General features: G+C 55.3%; 1 protein-coding gene across 1 annotated transcript in view; it reads right to left on the bottom strand.

Moving 5' to 3' along the window:
• HMCN2 (hemicentin 2) overlaps window positions 1-20557 on the bottom strand; it is a 135210-nt gene that overhangs the window by 91554 nt on the left and 23099 nt on the right. Inside the window, exons 5-15 of the mRNA XM_081065560.1 lie at window positions 19382-19553; window positions 18702-18808; window positions 17657-17777; window positions 15390-15653; window positions 12850-12994; window positions 12170-12291; window positions 10063-10335; window positions 8842-8983; window positions 8225-8352; window positions 7400-7513; window positions 5425-5574 (exon numbers count right to left, since the gene is read on the bottom strand). Coding sequence (XP_080921686.1) covers window positions 5425-5574; window positions 7400-7513; window positions 8225-8352; window positions 8842-8983; window positions 10063-10335; window positions 12170-12291; window positions 12850-12994; window positions 15390-15653; window positions 17657-17777; window positions 18702-18808; window positions 19382-19553 — 1738 coding nt within the window. The remainder of the gene's footprint in view (window positions 1-5424; window positions 5575-7399; window positions 7514-8224; window positions 8353-8841; window positions 8984-10062; window positions 10336-12169; window positions 12292-12849; window positions 12995-15389; window positions 15654-17656; window positions 17778-18701; window positions 18809-19381; window positions 19554-20557) is intronic.

Raw genomic sequence — 20557 nt, 5'->3', positions numbered from 1 at the left:
TCTCTCAGATTGCTTCCTGACCCCCTCCCTCCTTAGCCCCCAAACAGCCCAGCTTTGGTCCCTGACTCTGGGCTGTCGCAAAGCACACTCTCTTCCCCCATCATCCTCCCAGGCCTGAACTTCCCCCCGAGAAGAGAAGGACCCTCACAATAATAAGCAAATAATAAGTATAAAGGGTGGCATCTGGAATGCCTACTAAGTGATGAGCATGGAGGTGGTGCTTTTAGGCGCATCATTTCATGAATGGTCTCCATAACCTGATGAAATGATAGCATTACAATCCTATTGTACTGATAGTAATACAATAGTATTACAATTTTACAGATGAGGAAACTGAGGGTCAGGGAGATTAAGGAACCTGCCCAAGGGCACAGCTCAAAATCTATGGCAGAGCTGGACTCAGAGCCCAGGTCTGGCTGCTGCTAAGGCCCAGGCTCTCCACCACCACACCCCTGAGTCCCCCTATGTACTCGCCCCAGCCAGAGCCGCACCCAGCTCTTCCATCCTGTCTCAGGGTGAATCCCACAGCAGCCAGATCTGAGACTCAGACCCTGCCCAGAAAACTGCCTCAGCCTCCTCTGCAGTCATCCCCCCCTCCCTCACCTGGAGTCCCCAGATAATGTGGGACCCCAGAACCCTCACAGAGCTGAAGGTCCTCTGGTCCCTTTGTTGGCCAGAAGAGGGGGCAGGACAGTCCTAAGGGCTGCAGCACATGGGGGGTGGGGGGCCGGGCTTTCAGCCCAGTGTTCTTCCTAGAGCGCCATCCTCGGGGCTCAGCCACTTCTGCTTTCAGTCTCCCAGGGAGCCCCCCCTCACAGTCTCCCAGGTGACCTTCTGCAGTAACCCCAGGAGGGACCTCAAGCTGGCTCTGCCTGTCTGCTTTCCCCAGGAACAGCCCTTTCATCTTGGCCTGAAACTGCAAATGCCCACAGACAGCTGGATGTCACAGCAGCTGCCAGCGCTCCCTGGAGAGGCCCAGGTCTCATCAGTTGAGGCTGCAGCGACGTTGTTTGTGGGGAATCTGGAGTACCCAGAAAAATGGCCCCTCCGAAGCATGCTGGCCACCAGCCTGGAAGGGGCAGAACAGGAGCATCTGGCCACCTCGGATGCTGCTTCTGCCTTCCCCCATGCCCTTGTCATCAGAGGAGCTGGGGATGGGGTGAACTGGATCCAGCAGGTTGAGCCATACTCCCCCCAACCCCAAGGCCCCCATGGATTCTAACAGCTGCAGCCAAGTGGCCATAACAAAGGTACCAGCTTCCCTTCCACCTACTTGGTCCCTAGGGCCAGGGGCACCAGCCTCAAGGCCCACAGCCTGGGCAGGGGTTCCCACTCTGCCTCTGCCCCACTGGGCACCCCCGGATGAACCCCTTCACTACTCTGGACCTCAGTTTCCCCATCCAGAGAGGTAACCCTATTCACCCCGGTTCCAATACCTTAAGGTTCCAGACCCTGCAGCCCCCCAGTCTCCTCTACCACCCCCCCACCCCAGCGCGTGCCCGTTCCTGTGGCTCAGAGCCCTGGGGGCAGGGCTGGCGGGGATGAGCCAGCTCAGGAAGGAGAGCTCGGTCAGCCTTGACTCAGTTTAGCCAGGAGCAGGGAAGCAGTCTCAGACCCAAAGACTGCGTGGGTGGGCAAGGCGACCACAGGACAGGCCACCCGCAGGCCCAACCCTGCATTCAGAGGGAACCCCAGGGTGACTGAGACCGAGTCAGGCTGGGGGAGAAGGGCTTCTGTACCCCAAGGACTCCTTTCTCCATATAAAGATAGTGCAATTGGGCCCGGAGCCTCAGTCCACTAGCCAGGGCTGCAGGATGACTTTCATGGGTCTCTTCCTCCAAAAAAAAATATTAAAAATTACATTTTATGACTGCATTGGTACAAAAACTAACACAATCCGGCTGGATTCATTTTTATCTAATCATTGTCTTTCATTCTTTTCTTCTGATTTTAAAAACATCAAAATCAGAGTTTATCCCGGGCCCCTAAAAGTACTGCAGGCCCTGGGCCCGCTGTACCTGGTGGGGAAGCCCCCCAATACGATCAGAGCCCAGTTCTGCTTCTCTCCTGCTCCCCCACGCTGGCCAGAGGATCCTTGTACCCACAAAAGCATCCCCCCTGCTCCCCTGTTGTCCTCTCAGCAACCAGGGTCTTCCAGGCTGGGGACAGGAAGCAGGGACTGAAATGAGAGAGGGTGGACGGCCATCCATTCAGACAGACATCCAGCAGGGTGCTCAGGGCCATTTTTAAACAGAAATGGCACGGAACTCGGGGAGGGGTGTCTGCCACAGAGTCCAGTCACCAGCCATGGGATAAATCACGCCACCTCCCTCAGCCTCAACGGGCCCTTGTCAGCCTGGCCCCGCCTACTGGCTGCAGGTGGACTGAGTACTGAGCCATGCGAGGCCTGAATGAAACACATTATCTCATTACATCTCTCAAGGACCCTATGAGCAAGGCTCTACTATTACCATCCCCATTTCACAGATGAGGAAAGCGAGGCTCAGAGACGTAAATAACTTAGCTGAATAAGCCGCAGGACCTAGACAATGATCCAGGACTCAGCTGCCAAATGCCAGGTCCAGGTCCACACAAAAGCCCCTTGCAGGCTGGTCTACAAACGCTGTCCTACAGGAGGAGGCTGTTCTCCTTCCAAATGCCACCAGGAAGCCAGCTCTCAGCTCAACTGCAGAAAGGGGCACTGCACCCATCCTTTCCTGGCTCTGGAAAGCTCTGCCAGCCTGGCCAGGAAGGCTGGGCCACAGCTGCCACCCAGATGGGCAGGAAATTCAATTTCCCACCACTGCTGCCAGGCCGACTTGCCCCCGACACACAGGTGCTGGGCTATTGTCCACCCATTCCCGTGACCTAAAAGCCAGAGGCCACGGTGGCCCAGTGACCCCAGAAGCCCACCTTTAGGATGTGAGACACCTCTACCTCTGACATGAGGAGATGGCCCCAAGACCAACGCTTTATAGGTGAAGAAGCAGGACCAGGTAGCCCATCAGCCTGGGCCCACGGAAATAAGGCTTCACTGAAAATAAATCAGATGTGGAGCAAAGGATGACTGCCCGTGAGAATGCAGCCCGCCCCGGGCATCCTCTGCTCACCCAGAACCTACCGATAGTGGCACTGAGCGCAGCCCAGGGTTCCAGGCCTTTTTTATGTCCCACTCACACATCTTAGCTGAGGAGCCTGAGGCTCAGAGTGGACAAGGAACGTCCCAGCTCACCCTGCTGGTGAGCGATAGGGTCGAGTCCAGGGGCTAAAGGCCAGGACTCTGGGTTCAGATCTCAGCTCTGCCCACTTGCCAGCTGTGTGACCTTGGGCAAGTCACTTAACCTCTCTGTGCCGCGTTTTCCCCAGCTATAAAGGGGATCACCCCCAAAGCGTTGTGAGGATTTCATGTCAGCACGTGAACCCTGCTTACAGCTGGCCCTGGCACTTAGCAACTTCACGGAAGTGTTAGCTTGTTTTCATTATTATCAGGCTCTAAGCCCATGGCTTTCCACGCCCACCCAGCCCCACCCAAGAGGCCAGCCACGCCCTGCACCCCCTCTAGGGAAAGCCTGAGCACACTCAGACCTCCTTAGAACCTCTCACCACCCCACAGGACAAAGCCCAGACTCGGTGCAGCTCCGGAGGCCAGGCCAGGAGTGACCCAGAGCAGGTAGCAGCCACCTCGGCACCCTTCTCCCCACCCTCTCTGTGTCTCACTCCCTGCAGCACTTCTCTTGCCACCGGGGGATCTGCACAGGCTGTTCCCTTTGCCTGAACACTCATCCCCAGCTTGTCATCTGACTGACTGTTTCTGGATTCAGCTGGGACAGCACTTCCTCGAAGGAGCCTTCCCGCACCTCCAGCGTTGGGTTAGGCTCCTTCCCTGGGCACCCACAGCCCCCGAGGATGCCACTTCCAGATACCCGGCACACTGAGTATTCTCAATGACCCCACCAGCAACGCAAAGGCAGATGCCAAGTCTCGCCTGCCGTTGTGGCCCTAACACAGGGCCTGGCCTGGAGCACAGGGCCTGGTCACCCAGCGACCACTTGTTGGAGGAATGGCTAATGGAATAAATGAATAAAGGCTGAGGGACCCCAAGCCTGGGAGGATCCCAACCCTGAGATGGCGCCGTCGCCCCAGGGCCAGACCCTCCTCACTGGGCCTACTCCACCTAGGGCTCGCCTCCTTAGGGCACCCCAGGGCCATCCCCCCCAGACCAGACAAGCACATTCTCGATTCTCTGCACTTCCCCAGAAGCCCAGCACCTGTCTCTCCGGCCGAGGCTGCAGCAAACCCTCCGAGCCCAATCTGTCCCAGCTCAGCGTGCCAAGAAGCTGTGCCCACAAGGTCCGAGCAGTTCCCAGTACCCGGGATCCAGGCCTGGAACTTAGACGTCAGGGGAACTCACAGCCAAGGCCCACACCGCCTGCAGGAGAATCCTGGCTCCCTGCCTGTGAGAGAGGGACAGTCGCCCCTCGTTTGCTAAGCACTCATGATGGGTCAGACCCTGTGCTAAGCATTATGTGTCTGATGTCACTGAGCCCTCACAGCTGCCTAATAAGGGAAGTGGCATGGTTAGCCCCATTTCACAGTTGGGGAAACTGAAGGTCAATCATTTGACCAAAGCACACAGATGGTAAGGGATGGAGACGGGACGGGAGCTTGAGTCTCGGGGTGACAATGCCCAAACTTGTCCCTGGGGCAGGCAGCCTCCAGGATGGTCCCAATGACTCCTGCCTCCTCGTAGTTACAGATTGGTGTAGCCGCCTCCATCCTCATGTACCAGGACTGGTCTGTGACCAATTGAACATAACTGGCAGAAGTGATGGCATCTCACTTCCAAGACTGCAGCTGGCTGTAAAGACTCAGATTCTCTCTCTCTCTCTCTCTCTCTGTCTCTCTCTCTCTCTGTCTCTCTCTCTCTCTCTCTCTCTCTCTCTCTCTCTCTCTCTCTCTCTCTCTCTCTCTCTCTCTCTCTCTCGGCCCCTTGCAGTCACGAGAAGCCCACATGGTGAGGAAGTGAGGCCTCCTGCCAGCAGCCACGTGAATGAGCTTAGGGTGGACCCCTCGCCCCAGTCAGGCCTTCCGATCACGCAGCTCCAGCCAACATACAACCTGTAATCCCGTGAGACCCTGAGCCAGAATCACCCAGCTGAGCCACTCCCAGAATCCTAACCCTCCAGGACTGAGAGATAATAAACGCCTATTGCTTTAACAATAGTAAATACTTAGCATTTGGGGCAATTTGTGACCCGGCAAGAGGCATGCATACACCATCTCCCTTTGCCCTCCGTTGTCTCCAGTGCAGGACCCACGTGACGTAAACTCCACAGTGGCCAGCTACCTGGTAGAGTTCTTTCATCTCTGCTCAGAGACGGGCAAAGGGTGGGGCAGGGCAGGTGGCGACAGGGGTACACTCACGTCCAACCTCCAGTAGGATTTCCGCAGAGGCGTCACCCAACTCATTGACAGCTTGGCACGTGTAGATGCCTGCATCCCGCTCCTGAGCGGCTGGGATCCTCAGTGTCCCAGAGCTGGAGGCCTCAGAGGCCAGAATCATTTCCAGACCTCCTGGATCAAAGATAAGAGACATCAGGCAAATGTCCATGGTCACCATGGGGGGCTAGGGGCTCAGGCTGCCCCCTGACCCTGGGCTCCTGCAACTCACAAGGCTGGGGCCTGGGGGCCGTGGGGGAAAAGAGCTTTGGAGATGCCGGTGGTGATGGTTGTACAACAATGTGACTGTACCTAATGCCACTGAACTGTGCACCTACAAATAGTTCAGATGGTAAATTTTATGTTATGTGTATTTTATCACAAATAAAAAAATTAAACTAAAATTTGAAAAGGGGTTCAGAATCAGGGGAGTCAGTCACAGAATATTTCTACTTTTTCAAACTGAACTCTGCCCCCATGAAATACGAATGCCCCCTTCCTCTCCCCCAGCCCCCCGCACCCACCATTCTCCTTCCTGTCTCTATGAATTTGCACATTCTAGGTATTTCATACAGGTGGAATTGGATAGCATTTGTCCTTCTGTGTCTGGCTTATTTCACTTAGCATCATGTTTTTAAAGTTCATCCATGTTGTATCAGAATTTCATTCCTTTTTTTCAAATTAAAAATTTATTGTGATAAAAAAACATAAAACATTTACCATCCTAACCACTTTTAAGTGTACAGTTCAGCGGTGTTAAGTATATTCACATTTCGTACAACTTAAATTGCATTCTTTTTCAAGGGTAAATAATATTCTATTGCAAGGTACCTTTTATGAAAAGGGATTCAGGTCTGGGCTGGTAGGGTTCTCAGCCAGAGGATACAGTGACACAAGCACTGAATAAGGGGTCCCAAGACTTCTGCCACTCACTAGCTTGTGTTCTTGGACACAATGCTCATACTTGGAGCTAATACTGCCTGCCAGCACTCTGAGTTAATACCTGCCTTTCTCAAAGTCAAGGTGAGGCTCTGAAAAGATCACAGACTGGTATTGCAAAGGATGGAGTATATCTAGGTGGGAGGGAGCCACATTGGTGACCCTGGCTGATACATGACAAAGAGCCCTGCATTCTGCTCCTAGAAAAACTGGAGTGACAGCCCCAGCACCCACGTCCACCGGTGTGGGCGCAAGAACAACTCTGGCCAATCAAACTCCATCTCGGTGATCAGCATAGAGAAAACACTCTATAGTCGTTAACTCAAAAGCACCTCAGGGGCGGCCGTATGGCTCAGTTGGTTAGAGCAAGGTTGCCGGTTCAATTCCCGCATGGCATGGTGGGCTGCGCCCCCTGCAACCAAGATTGAAAACGGCAACTGGACTTGGAGCTGAGCTGCGCCCTCCACAACTAGACTGAAGGACAATGACTTGGAGCTGATGGGCCCTGGAGAAACACACTGTCCCCCAGTATTCCCCATAAAAAAAGTAAAAATGTAAGAATGGGTGAAATATTAATGTATTAAAGAAACAAAGCGCCTCTGGAGAACCCTATTGCTACTAGTCCCGATGCTCAGGAAATCACATCACTACGTCCAGCATCACGAAGAACGCGGAGCCCAGCCCGTGTGCCGGGCTTGTTCTAGACACCTCACATACGTGGACTCAGTTAATTCTCACCCAACCAACTTTGATTTTCCCCTTTTTCCAGAGAAGGAAGCCGGCTCAGAGAGGCCAGCTCACTTGCCCAAGATCACCCAGGGGAGCCGGTTTTCAACCTTGCTCCTAACTCCTGAGCCGTCCTGCGTCAGCTGCGTGGACTCGGGTGGGGGAGCAGGGGTGCTGCTGGGGTGGGCCATTTCTCCGCCACCCCATTCAGAGTGTGCCCCTGGTAACCATTCTGGGAGGCCGACCCTCCACGGCCCAGCTGGACAGTTCCACAGGCCCCTCTGTACCCACGTACCTCGATACCAGATGACCCGGGGCGGGGGTACCCCCGACGCCTCACACATCAGCACAGCCTCCTCGCCGACAGCAGCGAGCACCACGGCACTGACGGCGGAGACCGACGGTGGATCTGTGTGGGGAACAGGTGGGGAACCTGGGACCAACCCACAGACTCCCTAGGATGAGAAAGTGGCTTTCCACAGCTGCGGATGGGGGCGGGGGGATACAGGTGGAGCTGAGTACTCCACTCCTCCCATCCCCCACCAATCAGGGACAGTCACCCAGAAAGATCTGGCCACAGGTGGTTTTTAAGAAACTTCCTATCCAGTCACTCCTGGGACTAAAGCTTCCTTATTGTTCCACATTGAACTTGCCATAAAAATGGAAACACTACAAGGTCCTAAAATGTCCTACATGGGCTGCCCGCCCCTCCCCTGCCCTTCCCTCCACCCGACTCTCTCCACGCAGCCTCCTGGCAGTCCCTTGAGCACCCCAGGCTCATTCCGGCCCCAGGGCCATTGTCCCACCAGTCCCTCTGCCTGTAGTGCTGTCCCATTCCGGTCTGTCACAGAGGCCTTGGCTGGCCCTGTGTATGGCAGCCACTGCCCTCTCGCCCCACCTGCACATTACCCATCATACCACCCTCGCCATCCAAACATGCTTCGTTAGTCTGCTTGCATTTGTTTTGTGCCTCCCACTGAATACAAGCCCCACCTGGACAGGCAGCATACGATCACTGCTGCGTCCCCAACGCCTGTCCCACAGGAGACGCTCAGTTGGTATTTGTGGATGGGAGAGAGGGAGGAAGGTCCCTCTGCTGAGACGCCTGTGGCCCGAGTACCTGTATAGTAGAGGGTGACCGTCTCCTCGTCTGTGCCGACCTCATTAGCAGCCTGGCAGCTGTAATTCCCAGTATCCTCTGGGGCCACTTCCTGAATGACCAGGGTTCCCTGGGCATCCACATGGATCCTGCAGTCAGGCCATAAAACAAGATGTTCAACAGCAAGGGGCTGGTTGGGTCGGGGCACACACGGCTCGCTCCAGTCATCAATAATAACAAACGAATTCACAGCGCCACCAGTGACCACCATCCTACACTGACTGCTTGCTCTGTGCTGGGCTGTGTGCTCAGCACTTTACATGGTCTTTTCTCACTCATGAGGCTCAGACAAAAGCAAGGTGACTTGCCGAAGGTCCCACGGCCTGAATGGCAGAGGCGGGATTCAACCACAGGTCTGCTGGATTCTGCAGCCGTAGCTCCTGACCCCAGAGCCACACTGAGGTATCATTACATTTCCAAAGTGATCGCATTCCTGAGTCTCACATGATCCCAGGAGGAAGGCGGGGCACGTGCTACACCCCCACTGACAGGTAAGAAGGCCCAGGCAGGGAGCGGTCCCCTGGGAATTCTTGTCCCCTTGCTCCCCGTCCCAGAGCCCCAAGCGCTGGGCCCCTCACCTGTCGTCCTCTTGCACAGTATGACCGTCACGGCTCCAGGAGATGCGGGGCACAGGGTACCCAGAGGCTGAGCAGCTGACCCTCACTGCCATGCCTTGGGAGAAGCGCTGGGACCGGGTGTGGATGCTGACCTGGGGGGCCTCTGTAGTTCAAAGAATGGACAGGCGGGGAAGAGCCTGTCAGAGCAGCCGTGCACCCCAGGCCCCCAGCCTTGGACCCCCATCCCCTACCACAGCCACAGGCGGCAGAGACATAGAAACTGAAGGCCCTGAAGAGGCTGAATCCCCAGAAGGGGCTTCCTTGGGGGCTGGGTTGACCAGGCAGCCGCCCAGCTACATCCCCAGAGCACATGGGGAGCTGATTCCCCAAAGCCCCCGGGGGGAGCCTCAAGTTCCCTGGAGTTCAGCTCTGGGCTGAGCAGCCCAGAGAGGCGTAGGGAGATGTCGGGCAGATGCCAGGGCCCATGACCATGAGGGGACCCCAAGGCCTGCACAAATATTGGCCCCAAACTTAGGTTCTGTCCTGGCCCTCAGAAAGCTCACAGTACTACAGACTTGTCGGGCTCAGACAGACCTCATGGGCTACCTCATCTGGAAACAGTACACACGCCCCTTCCACCCCAGTGGCCTAGATATGGCCTCAGAATCCTTCTCCACACACCGCAGGCAGCCAGTCAGGGGAGAACGCTCGTCTCAATACACTCACTTTTACACTTGGGGCCATAGCAGCTCGGGGGGTACATCTGTCTAAATCCTGGTGGACCCGAGGCCACGTCTAAGTCCTCAAACTCCCAGGTGGGTCTCTTCCCCATCTGGTCAGTGCTGCCCAACCCCTGACAAGCACATCTGATGACTGGGCTTTCGGAAGTTTCCAGTACTCCATCCCTGTCCTACCCCATCCCTGTCCTACGTAATGGCAGGGGGTGGACAACGGAGGTGCTCAATGGCACAGGAAAAGGACACGATATAATGAAATGGGCTTGGCCTATAGCAGTAGAAATTTAGGTTAGCTATGAGGATGAACTTCCCCACAGTGAGAACCACTGGACTTAGGCCAGAAGGCGACAGACTCCTCTTTCTCTGAAGGTCCAGAAACACTGGAAGGGCTGATGCTGCCTGGCGGAGGGGATGTCTGGGCAGGGGGATGGATCGATGGGCTTTTGGGGTAAACGTCAAGTAGTACATGGAATTGGGGGGACAGCAGTGGCCGGAAGAACCTCACCTCGCACCAGGAGCCAGACAGACGCCCTTGTGACCCCGTTGGCATTGCTGGCCATGCATTGGTACCGCCCGCCGTCACTGGGGACGATGTCTCTGACCTCCAGGGACAGGTTGGCCAGCTGAGCGACTCTGCCTGTCGAGGCCGATAGGACCCGCCAGTCCCGCACCCATGTCAGGTTGTAGGGGGCCTCTCCCAGGACCTGGCAGGATAGGACGGCGGTCTCCCCCGGCGACACGGTCACGTTGGGGGCAGGAATCAGCTGCGGCGGGGGGTCTGCGGGGACGTGAGCACAGGAGGCGCTGAGGGGATGTCACGGAGGAGGGCCTCATCCCATAGACCCCGGTGGTGTCTAGATGCCGGAACCCAGCATGGGTCCCTCGGGACACTTGGGCCAGCAGAGCGGTTAGCCAGCATCTGCTCACCATCCCAGAAGGGTGCCACCTGGGGCCATTCTCCCCCAGCCATCACATACAGCTGCCGAGGACTGTGTGAGGTCTGCGTACTTGACACACAACAGCCAAGTGCAAAGTTTAACAAGAGCTGCATCACTGTTCCCACCCTTTGAGCCCATATTTCCACCCCGGGGAATAAAGCCCAGATTTTAAAATAACCCTCAAGAGGGAAAGAGTAAAGAGTACAGAGCTATTCTCTGCACAAACAATAGGCCTCTTATAACTTCCAAATGGAGAACGAAGGCCTCTGCCCCAAAGGAGGGAAGAGCAAAGAAAACCGCGATCTCGACCAGCAAAAGCCACAAGAAGTGACAGGATCAGAGACGGTCTAACGAGGGACGTGGCCTGAAAACCTGCAGGGGGAACGCTGGAGCCACAGAGGCCACACGTGCCAATGGGTGTGGCGCGCAGGTGCACGCGTGCTCAAGAAGAGCGTCTGACCTCCGCGGCCTCTGAGAACAACACAGAAACCAACCGGAAATGACACTCGGGGGCAAATGGGGAAATGTGACTGTGGACCACATTAAATGGCACTAAGGCATCACTTCATTTTATTAGGTGTGATCATAGGTCTTTTGTTATACAGGAAAATCTACTTTTTAAAGTTGAGATAAATCCTGAAATATATTTTATCTCCTTAAATACATTTACACCAGTGTACCCCAATCTGCATATTGGGTAGTGGCGTGTTGGGGGGAGGCCTGTAGTCGAAGCTGATTGTGGTACATTAGACGATGACAGGATTTGGAGTCTCAAGCTCTGAGTTTGAGTTTAAAAGAGTTTAGCCAAAAAGTGAAAAAGAAGAGATGGTAAATGATTAGCAACTTTTATGTCTAAGTAATGGGCGGACAAGTTTCCTTACACTGTACTACTTCTCTGTGGTTTATAAAAAGTAAGCTTTTGCTAATTCATGCCATAAGCCTATTTGCTGACACGCTCTATTGTCAGATGACAAAAAACCAGGTTGCTATATGTTTTTATAGCCTTCTCCCATTTTTGTTAAAATGCACACAGAGAAAAAGGTCTGAGAGGAAGTAAAGAAATCAAAGAGCTCTCGCGGTCATCTTCACGGCGGAGGGAATACAGGTCATCTCTATCCTCTTTGCTTGTTCATGGTTCCCAGTCTGCCGATGGGAAGCATTGTGCTTTTGTGTAAGATTAGAGAATGCAGACGGCCTAATCTTCACGTGCCTGTTGGGCTTCTTTTCTTCTCTTCAAGACAGATGACTTTCAGAGTTTAAAAAAGAAAGCCAATTTCATTTTGAGACAGTCAGTAGCATTTCCGACCTTCTTGAGCTGGATGACCTTCTTGATGGAGGCATAAGGGATTGGGACTGCGAGATGGACAGTGGCCTCTGGGAGGGCCTGGGGGCTGGTCAAGCCCTGAAGGCCAGGCCAAGAAGCCAGGGGTGGGGCCAAGGCTGGGAGGGGCAGCACGGTGGCCCGAGTGAAGGTTCTCAACCTGCCTCCAGCGGAGACCCACAGGCCATCCTGGGTGAGACAGCCCAAACGGGGGGCCAGCAGCAGGGGGTGGCGTGGGCAGCCAGACTCGGGACGATGGACAGTTTCCAGCCCCGCTGGCTGGCATGGTCCCCCACAGAAGGAGACCCCCTGGGAGGAAATCCTAGAGGGAAAAGTCAGGAAGAGGGTCAGACCTGTGACGACAATCTGGGTCTCTGCTCGTCCAGTCCCAGCCCTGCTGACCGCTGTGCACTCATACGTGCCTTCCTCGGCCTTGGAGGCCTGTGGGATTTCCCAGCTGCTATTTCCTGACTCCCTGTGAACATACCACAGTTGGAGACACACATCACACTGACCCCACTCAGGGTCCCCCAGCCTCATCGGGCCCTCAGGAGGCTCACTGTCCTGAATCCTGCCCAGAGGGGAGGCCCAAATCCTCTTGGAGTCTTGGTAAGAAGAGGCAGGCAGCCAAGGACATGCAAATTCCATGTTATGCTGTGTGAGTCTGAGCAAGTTCCTTCACCTCTCTGAGCTCTGGACTTATGAAGCCATCCATTAAGGAGGAGGATCTCAGAGGGTCTTGCCTGCCATGACTCCCATGGAGCCAGGCCCTGCACAGGTTGAGTTTTTTGGAAACTAAGGAAGACCCACGGCTCCTTCACGGGTGCTGACCCAGCAGTGGTGGGAGCCTATGGGGACCACCCTTCCCTATCCCTGGCCACCCTGGGAGGTGCCCAGGCTGGGCTGCCCTGGAAGGCAGTATAACTGAGACCAAGGTCTCTCTTCTGCCACATACTCCCCTCAGATCCCTCCAGGGCATCAGGACCCCAGGAGCCCTGTGGCTGGGGACAAAGGCCGGCCATCGGCCACTCACTGAAAGTGCCTCTCCTCGCCCAGCTTGGCTCCTTTCCGCCACAGCTGTAGCCGGAAGGGGAGGGCGCTGTGCACAGAGCAGGAAACAAGCAGCGGCTGGTGCATGTAGCCATGGATCCTGGGGGGCATGCTGACCAGGGGGGCACCTAGAGGCAAAGACCAGCACTCAGGAGCCTGCCCTGTCGCCCCCACAGCCTGCCCTAGCCACACCCAGCAAAACAGAGACCCATAGGGATGAGCCAGGAGCCAGAAAGCCAGATTCAACCCCTGGCTCCACCGTCGCTGGTCACTGAGAGCAGGTGGCGTCACTTCTCCAAGCCTCAGTTTCCACCTCTGTAAAGTGGGGTTAATTGCAGTACTGACCTCATTGTGTTGTCATGAGGAACAGATGAGAGGTGGTGTGTGGAAAGCATGTGGCATGCGAACAGGGCATGGCAAGCCCATCAATTAAAGCTGGTGCTCTCTTTATGGTTTGTGTGAAGACTGCCCCCCATGGTCCAGTCTGTGCCACCATTTTAGCAATTGTATCAGACAGAGAAGTTGGACCAGTCCTGAAATCTGATGAAATGCTCCCCAGACTGGGCTCCCCGGGGGTGGGGGTGGGTCTGCTTGGAGGGTCAGTTCTACCCAAAGATGTTGGCAGAAAGCCTTTTTTATTTAAAAATAAGGATAGTTGGAGCATGGCTGTCATCAGTGCAAAATTCACATGAATTTTTGAGATAAAATAAGAGACTTCAATGAAATCTCACAGCTTGTGATGAGCCCCTTGGGGCCTCCATCAGATGACACTGCCCCTCCCTCTCCTGACCCTGGTCTTTGGGTGACACATTCTCTCCTTGGCTATAGGAGCTACTTCCATGGAAATGTCTGAGAACTGCCCCCCAGGGTCAGTGGCAGCACGTCAGTGTCTCGCTGGGTGATCGTGGGAGTGTCCTCAGCCCTGTATTGCCCTCTCCCTCATCCCCACCAGAGATTCTCTGAGGGTGAGACAACGTGCCAGACCTCCTCTGAGCACAAAGCTGAGGGTGGGAGGGTGGCGGGTGACATCATGCTATAGGCTTCCCGCCACCTCCCAGGGGACAGGGATGTTGGACCATCCGATCACGTCCTCAGCTGTGTGCAAAACAGCCCAGACCTCACCGCCCCCCATGTCTCCAAACCCAGAGCCTCCTGTTCTCAGCCAAGCTCCCAGCTTCCCGAACCTGGAAGATAGGGGAGGAAGCAAAAACCCAAACCACACCCCTCCCCCACTCCGCACATACACTTTAATCGCGAGCTGAGATGGAGACCAAAAGCCAGAGCTACACTCCCAACTCTTGGATCCATCTGAACGCACAGGGGAGAGAGAAAGAGGCTGTTATTCCCCTGAGGAAATTCTTTCCTGAAAATTCCTCTCAAAGCTGCAAAGGCCAACGAGAGGGGACCACGGTGATCGGGGAATGGAGGGCAGAAGGCTAGAAAGAAGCATCCTCAAGTCCTTCTTTGGCACCTCGGTGCCATCCTAGCACCCCGACTGAAGTGGACAGCATCGTTTGCCCCTTGCTGAGATCCCCATGTCAGTGACATCCACCTCTGTGAGCTCCTCCCAGGCCACCACCATGGCAAAGGGGGGAGGGGGCAGGAGGAGAGAATGGAGCCCAACGACCAGTGAACTCAGACACCCCAGCTAGGACCAGAGGCAGCTGGAAAGCCAGAGACTCCACCCGCCCCTCTGGGAGCTTCTGGCCTGGACGTGAGACCTCAGGGACACACCAGAAACCAGCAAAAAGCCAACACACGGGGGAACCAAAGATGATACAACAAAATAACCTGTGCCCACATGGCATAACAGTAACAGTAGCTGTCACCTGTGGAGGGCCTTGGTCCATAATTCTTACACCCAGGGCATAGCCTGGGAGCTGTCTTATTATGCGCAAAGCAACCTGGTGAGGTGGGGGGCCTCAGTCTCCTTACCTATAAAATGGGGACTCACCTCAGAACTGCTATAAGCATTCAGTTAGCTAAGGCATGGCAAGTGCTTGGCCCAGGACTGTCCCATAGGGAGCGATCACCATGATTATGATTATGATGCTGATTATGATAACGGAAGATCATACCCATACCCACAGCCTGCCCGGCTGCTGTGTCTACAGTGCCTAGCACTATGACTGACACAAAATAAATGTTGGATGAACAGGTGGATGGATATTTAGATGGATGGGTGGGTGGATGGGGGGGTGGATAGATGGATGGATGGATGGATGGATGATGGTGGATGGATGATGGATGGATGGATGCATGAGTAGATGGATATTTGGATGGATGAGTGGGTGGGTGGGTGGGTGGGTGGATGGATGACTTTGTACTAAATCTTTGAGCTGAGGGCTCAAAGTTGACATTTGAAGCACCTCAATACTTAGCATACCTTGCAGAGCTTGCTGTCCACAGAAGTTTAATGAAAAACATTCCTAATCTACTCTAATCTAATCTGGAAGGCTTCCTGGCAGAAATGGGTCTCCAAGTTAGCTAGAAATCTGGGGATCATACGACCCAATCACTCACCTGGGGCCACCCCACTATAGGCAACTCCAGAGACACGGAGGAGGGGGTTCCCCTCATGGTCCTTGCCCTTCACCTTGAGGTAGAAGCGCTCCTGGGGGGCATGGAAGGGCGGTCCGCTCCACAGCTGATGGGTGGATCCGTTGGAGAGGGGCTGCGTGGGCAGAGTCAGGAGGGGCCGCCCTGAGCTGTGTGAGAGCTCCACCGAGTCCACGCGGCCAGGGGCCTGCAGGCCCGTGGAGTTGATCACCAGGGAGATGGGCACCCCTGCAGATGGAAGGGCGAGGAAGGAGATACTGGTATCAGTGCCCGGCATTCGTGCTCCATGATCCTCCCCAAGAAGGGACCCTAGGACCACAGGTCAGGACCAGCCTGCTTGGCTCTCCTTCACCCACTCCGGCTCCCTCACCTTCTTTTCCCTGTGACAATTAATGCTGGGGGTGGGATTAGGAAAGGGGATGGGGGAGCTTGTTACTGTCCATGGTCCTGAAAACCACTGTCGATCTAAGCCACGGCTTCCCATGGGAGCATCAGCTCCATTCAGCAGACGTGGACTCTCATGGAGTAGAACTGGGAAGAGGCGCTCCCCCACCCCCACCCACTAACTCTGGTGTGGGCCATCATCAGGCAGGCTGTGGGCTCGACCTAGATGCCCTAGTTAGGGAATTCTGACTCTCTGACTCCTACCTCATCCCCGCTGCCCGTGCTCAGCTTTTGTTTGGTTTTCTTCTCTATCTTGTTGGAAATGGACTTTTCACACTATCCCAGAGAACACAGAACTGGACTTGGGTTTCATGATTGTCTTCGTTAAGTTGGGACATTCTGTCTGGTCTCTTCCTTTTCAGACAGTTATTAATTTTTTTTTCTCAGACATCATAAACTGGGGACCAATGGGTGATTGGTGTGATCCATAATATGCCTTAACATTTTTGAAGAAACATGGAACACTCTGGAAAGGGCACATAAAAATCTACAAGTCCAGATTCCTCTCAAAAATCAAGCGTGTCAATGCCGGGTCCCCACAATCGGCCAAAGGCCTGGCAGCGGCTCTCCCTGGGGTTCAGGCACCCACTGTCCAGTTACCCACAGCCTCCCCCTCCCTGAAGCTCTTGGCACTGGGACCAAGTGCCAAACGCCATTTATCATTTGCAATTGCCTTGATCTTTCTCTTAAAAAAAAAATGCCTTGGACTCACTTCTTTATCAAAAGCAGAAACCCAAGAGGGTCACTTGTGATCCCCATCCCCTGTTCCATGGGGGACTAGCCCTGGCGATCATTTAGTTTTCCGCCCCGTCTAGCACTCCACTAAGGATTTCTTTTCTCACCTGGCTTTAAAATAGGAACTGAGTTTCCCCGCCTGTCCCCCTTCCTGTTACTGACAAAAACAAACACAAAAGGAGTGAGCAGCCCCTCTTTTAAGATGTTACTGCTGATCCTGTCAGGGAAACCCACAGCGCTGTGAAGAAGGACAAACAGGAGAGGAGGTACCGATTCGCAAAAAGCGCTAAGCGTCTGGCACGCACCATGTTTGCTCCCTAGTCAGCGGTCCAGCACTTGCCCGAGCTGCTCTAGGTCCCTCCCCATCTCTCTTCTGAGCTGGTCACAGCAAAACCCTCCGAATAGCCGCATGACGAGGGAACATATTTTCCAAACTATAAGTTAGGACCCCTGCCCTGGCCAGCAGATGGTATTTTCTGGCGTGGAGCTCTGGCAACCTGAGCCAGATCCCCTGCCTGGTCCAGATGGAGTCGTGATGAGGCACGTCGGCCACCTGCGGTTGGAAAACTGACCCTGTGCCTCCAGTGCCAACAGGCCCCCAGGCTGCCAACCCTTGTCAGCCTCTAGGGCATCGAAACGTCCACCAGGACATTCCTTTCTCCGAGTAAGACCCCGTTCTCCTGTTCCCGGAAGCTGTCAACTCACTTGTACCTATTAGTTTATTGGACAAGCCTGACGTTCACTGGAAAACTGAAGAAGTGGGGTTATAGACAAACAAGTTTTGATAAAGAGAAAAGGGAAGGTGTGAACTCAGTAGTAACAGGGACAGCATAAGGTCCTGAAGGCCTTCGGGAGCAGGGATCCATGTTCTAAAGGTAGTGGTCCCAGTGTCCCCTGGGCTGAGGCCACGGGAGAGCGTGCTGGCTCTGGGGCTCAGTTCACTGTGCTGTGGGAGAATGGCTGCACCCACACTCACGGTTGGGCCCCCAGAGCTCCCACAGTTTCCCAGAGAGGAGCCCCCCCGCCAGAAGGCAGCTCCAGGAGCACGGTACCTTGCAGGGGCCACTCAATAGTGTGGTTGAGATCCAGGGAGGGCTGAGTGGAGAAGCCGGCTCGGAAGTTGATGTGGCTCACTCCCGTGATTCTCACCGAATGGCGGCCGCTGCTATAGACCTAGCACAGGCCCGGGCCCACATCACTGCAGCGTTCCACCCCAGCGTCCCAGCTCGGGACAGGAGGCGGCCCGCCTGACCAGGCCCCAGCTCGGGACAGGAGGCGGCCCGCCTGACCCAGCCCCATGTCAGAGCCTGGATTTTTCACACCTTTGCGGATATGTGGGCAACTTACCTACTACTCCTTGGGGGTCCAGCCAGACGCTCCCCAAATGAAGTAAAAGAAGCCCCAGCTACAGCACTGTTCTAAGTAGGACTCGTGAGGCCATCCTGCCTTTCCAGCTCCACCCCCAACACTCGCAGGGCCTGTCTGTTCCCCATTCTCATCCAACCCCTGCCTTGCCTCCCCCACTAACATTACAGATCTTGGCTCAGTGAAGGGCAGGGAGCGATGCTGCCACTTCCCCTGTGGCGCTGAGCACAGAGCCTGGCACCCTGTAGGTGCTCCCTCAGTGTGCGCCGATTAGCAGGAGCTCACGTCCTTCCAAGGCAGCGGCGTGCCCCATCCCAGGACAGTGTCGGAGTCCAGCCTGCCTCCAGCACCTTGCATATCAGAGCAGGCCCCCCTCCCCCTGCCGGCTCTATCCCGCTGAGCCATGCCCCCAGGGTCACCCTTGATTCTTTTGTACCTTCTTCACTGGACAGGGTTCTGAACCACAAGCTGGCTCGGTCACCCACCGCGGGACACTCAGATCGTTTCTCCAAGTCCTTCTTAAAAGTTCCCTAATTAACCTCAAACCACTGTACCTCCTCTTGCTCGTGCAAAGCAGCATACTGCCCCGCTGTTCTTGACCCTTTGCTTCCATTGCTACGCCCACACCACCACCCACGCGCCAGCCCTCGGCTCCCCAGGGCAGGCAGGAGGGAGATGGCGTCTCAGCGACCGGAAACTGGCCTCCCCCCGCCCGGGACCCAGGGCCCCCACCTTGATGGACCACAGCCCGGGACGCGCAGGCTTGAAGGCCACGACCTTCGCCGAGTCGGGGATGTTGAGAAGCACGTTGAGGCCCTCGTCCTTCTGCAGGATCCTCCCTGTGGAAGCCCCAAGGACTGCTCAGCCCCTGAGCCCTTCCTGGGGGGACAGAGGCCCCACCCTGCCCCCCAAGAATCCATGGCTCTTCCAACACCAGTCTCAGGCTTCCCAGAGAAACTGACAAGATGCCTTTGGCAGTGCGCAGGCCTCCACCGCACGCTGCACTCCCTCCCCACGCGTGAGCTGTACACCTGGCCTCTAAACTGGGGTACTCGTGACGTCCTCGGAGCACCATGGAGCCAGGTGGTCAGGGCCAAGGCACACTGACCCTGGGTGACCCTGACAGGTCACTCCACCTCCCAGAAGCCCAGTATCCCATCTCTAATTCCTACCCTGACTGACCCACCAGGCCACTGTTGGGACCCTATGAGAGCGTGGGGGAGACAGCATGGGAGCCTCGCATGCCGAGGATTGTCCTTATTTTATTTCCCCCCACTCAGCTTCTACAGGGCCCCTCTCCCACCACAGGCATCGCCCACCCTCCTTGCTGCCCGAGCCCCTCTCCTTGTTCCATCCTGACTTCCAGCTCAGTCTCGGGGCCAAAGAAGAGGCCAGCCCTGGGGTGCACATACCCAGCGGGTCTCGGACTTCGATCTCAGGCCCAGGGCCACTCAGGGAGATGGTGACCTCCTTCAGGCTGGAGTCGAAGGGGATCCTCCATGTGTGCTCGCCCTCCTCCCCATGGTCCGTGGACAGCAGGTGCACTTTGGAGGCCTGGATTGCTGACTCCACCCACTTTAGCACCTGAGAGGTGAGAAGCACGTGTGAGAAGCAGATGCCAACAGGTGCCGTGATGTCTTGCTTGTGTCTGGGCCACCCAAGGCAGGTCCCTAACCGGCTGCCAGCTGTGTGCAGAATCTGCCCTCCCCCCCCCATGGGTTTTAGGCAGCATATAGGCTGTCCGGGTCACCTGAGGTCACCCCACAACCCCCTGGGCCACACCAGGCCCAATTCACACATCTTTACCCTCCTGGCCTGTGGGCTTGGAGCTGTGACACCTGAATTGAGGCATCCAGAAGACTCAGCTCAGAGGGAAGGAGCAACGAGTGCCCTTGTGCTGGAAAGGCTTCCCTCCTTCTTCACCTGGTCAGCTTCTATGGCACCAACCACTTCCTCCAGGAAGCCCTCCTGTGCTTCCTACACATGGACAAACCCTGGAGATCTGGAACCTCCCCCAGACCAATGTAGTCCACCATCACCCCAATATTGTGATCCTTTTTACAATATTGAGAAATCATAAATCCTTGGTTTCTATAATTGCTTATTCATTCTAAAATCTTATATGGTTTAGGTGGATCCCATTGAAAACAAGGTAACAGGTAAGAACTCTCTGCAGAATACCATACCACTTAAATACACATTTAGAGTATGATTTTAGGGGGTTCTCCAACTCCCTCAAAGACGGTCCCCCATGAGTGCATGGACCTCATGTTTACAACCCTGGATCCAGTCTAAGATGATATGTCATTAAGTACAAAATTATTTAGTTTCTCCAAATCCTTACCATGGCCTCTAAGAGCCTGTGTTCTGTGGTTCACCTGTCCAGCCTGACCCAAGGCCACTGTGGTCCTGACTGTCCCCATGCTTGCTGGGCTGGACCCTCATGCCTCCCTGGGGAGCGCTCATCACACACATGTTCCCTTTGCATAAATGCCCCACCCCCTGCCCCCATCAACCAACTCCTGGTTATTCTTCACCTCTCAGCTTGAAGAGGTTGCTCCAGTCCCAAACAGGTGCAGTTCCCTGGT

This window comes from Rhinolophus hipposideros (genome assembly GCF_964194185.1).
Source record: "Rhinolophus hipposideros genome assembly, chromosome: 11".
Lineage (NCBI taxonomy): Eukaryota > Metazoa > Chordata > Mammalia > Chiroptera > Rhinolophidae > Rhinolophus > Rhinolophus hipposideros.
The sequence above is the reverse complement of the archived record's forward strand: the minus strand, read 5'-3'. Positions and strand labels throughout refer to the sequence as shown.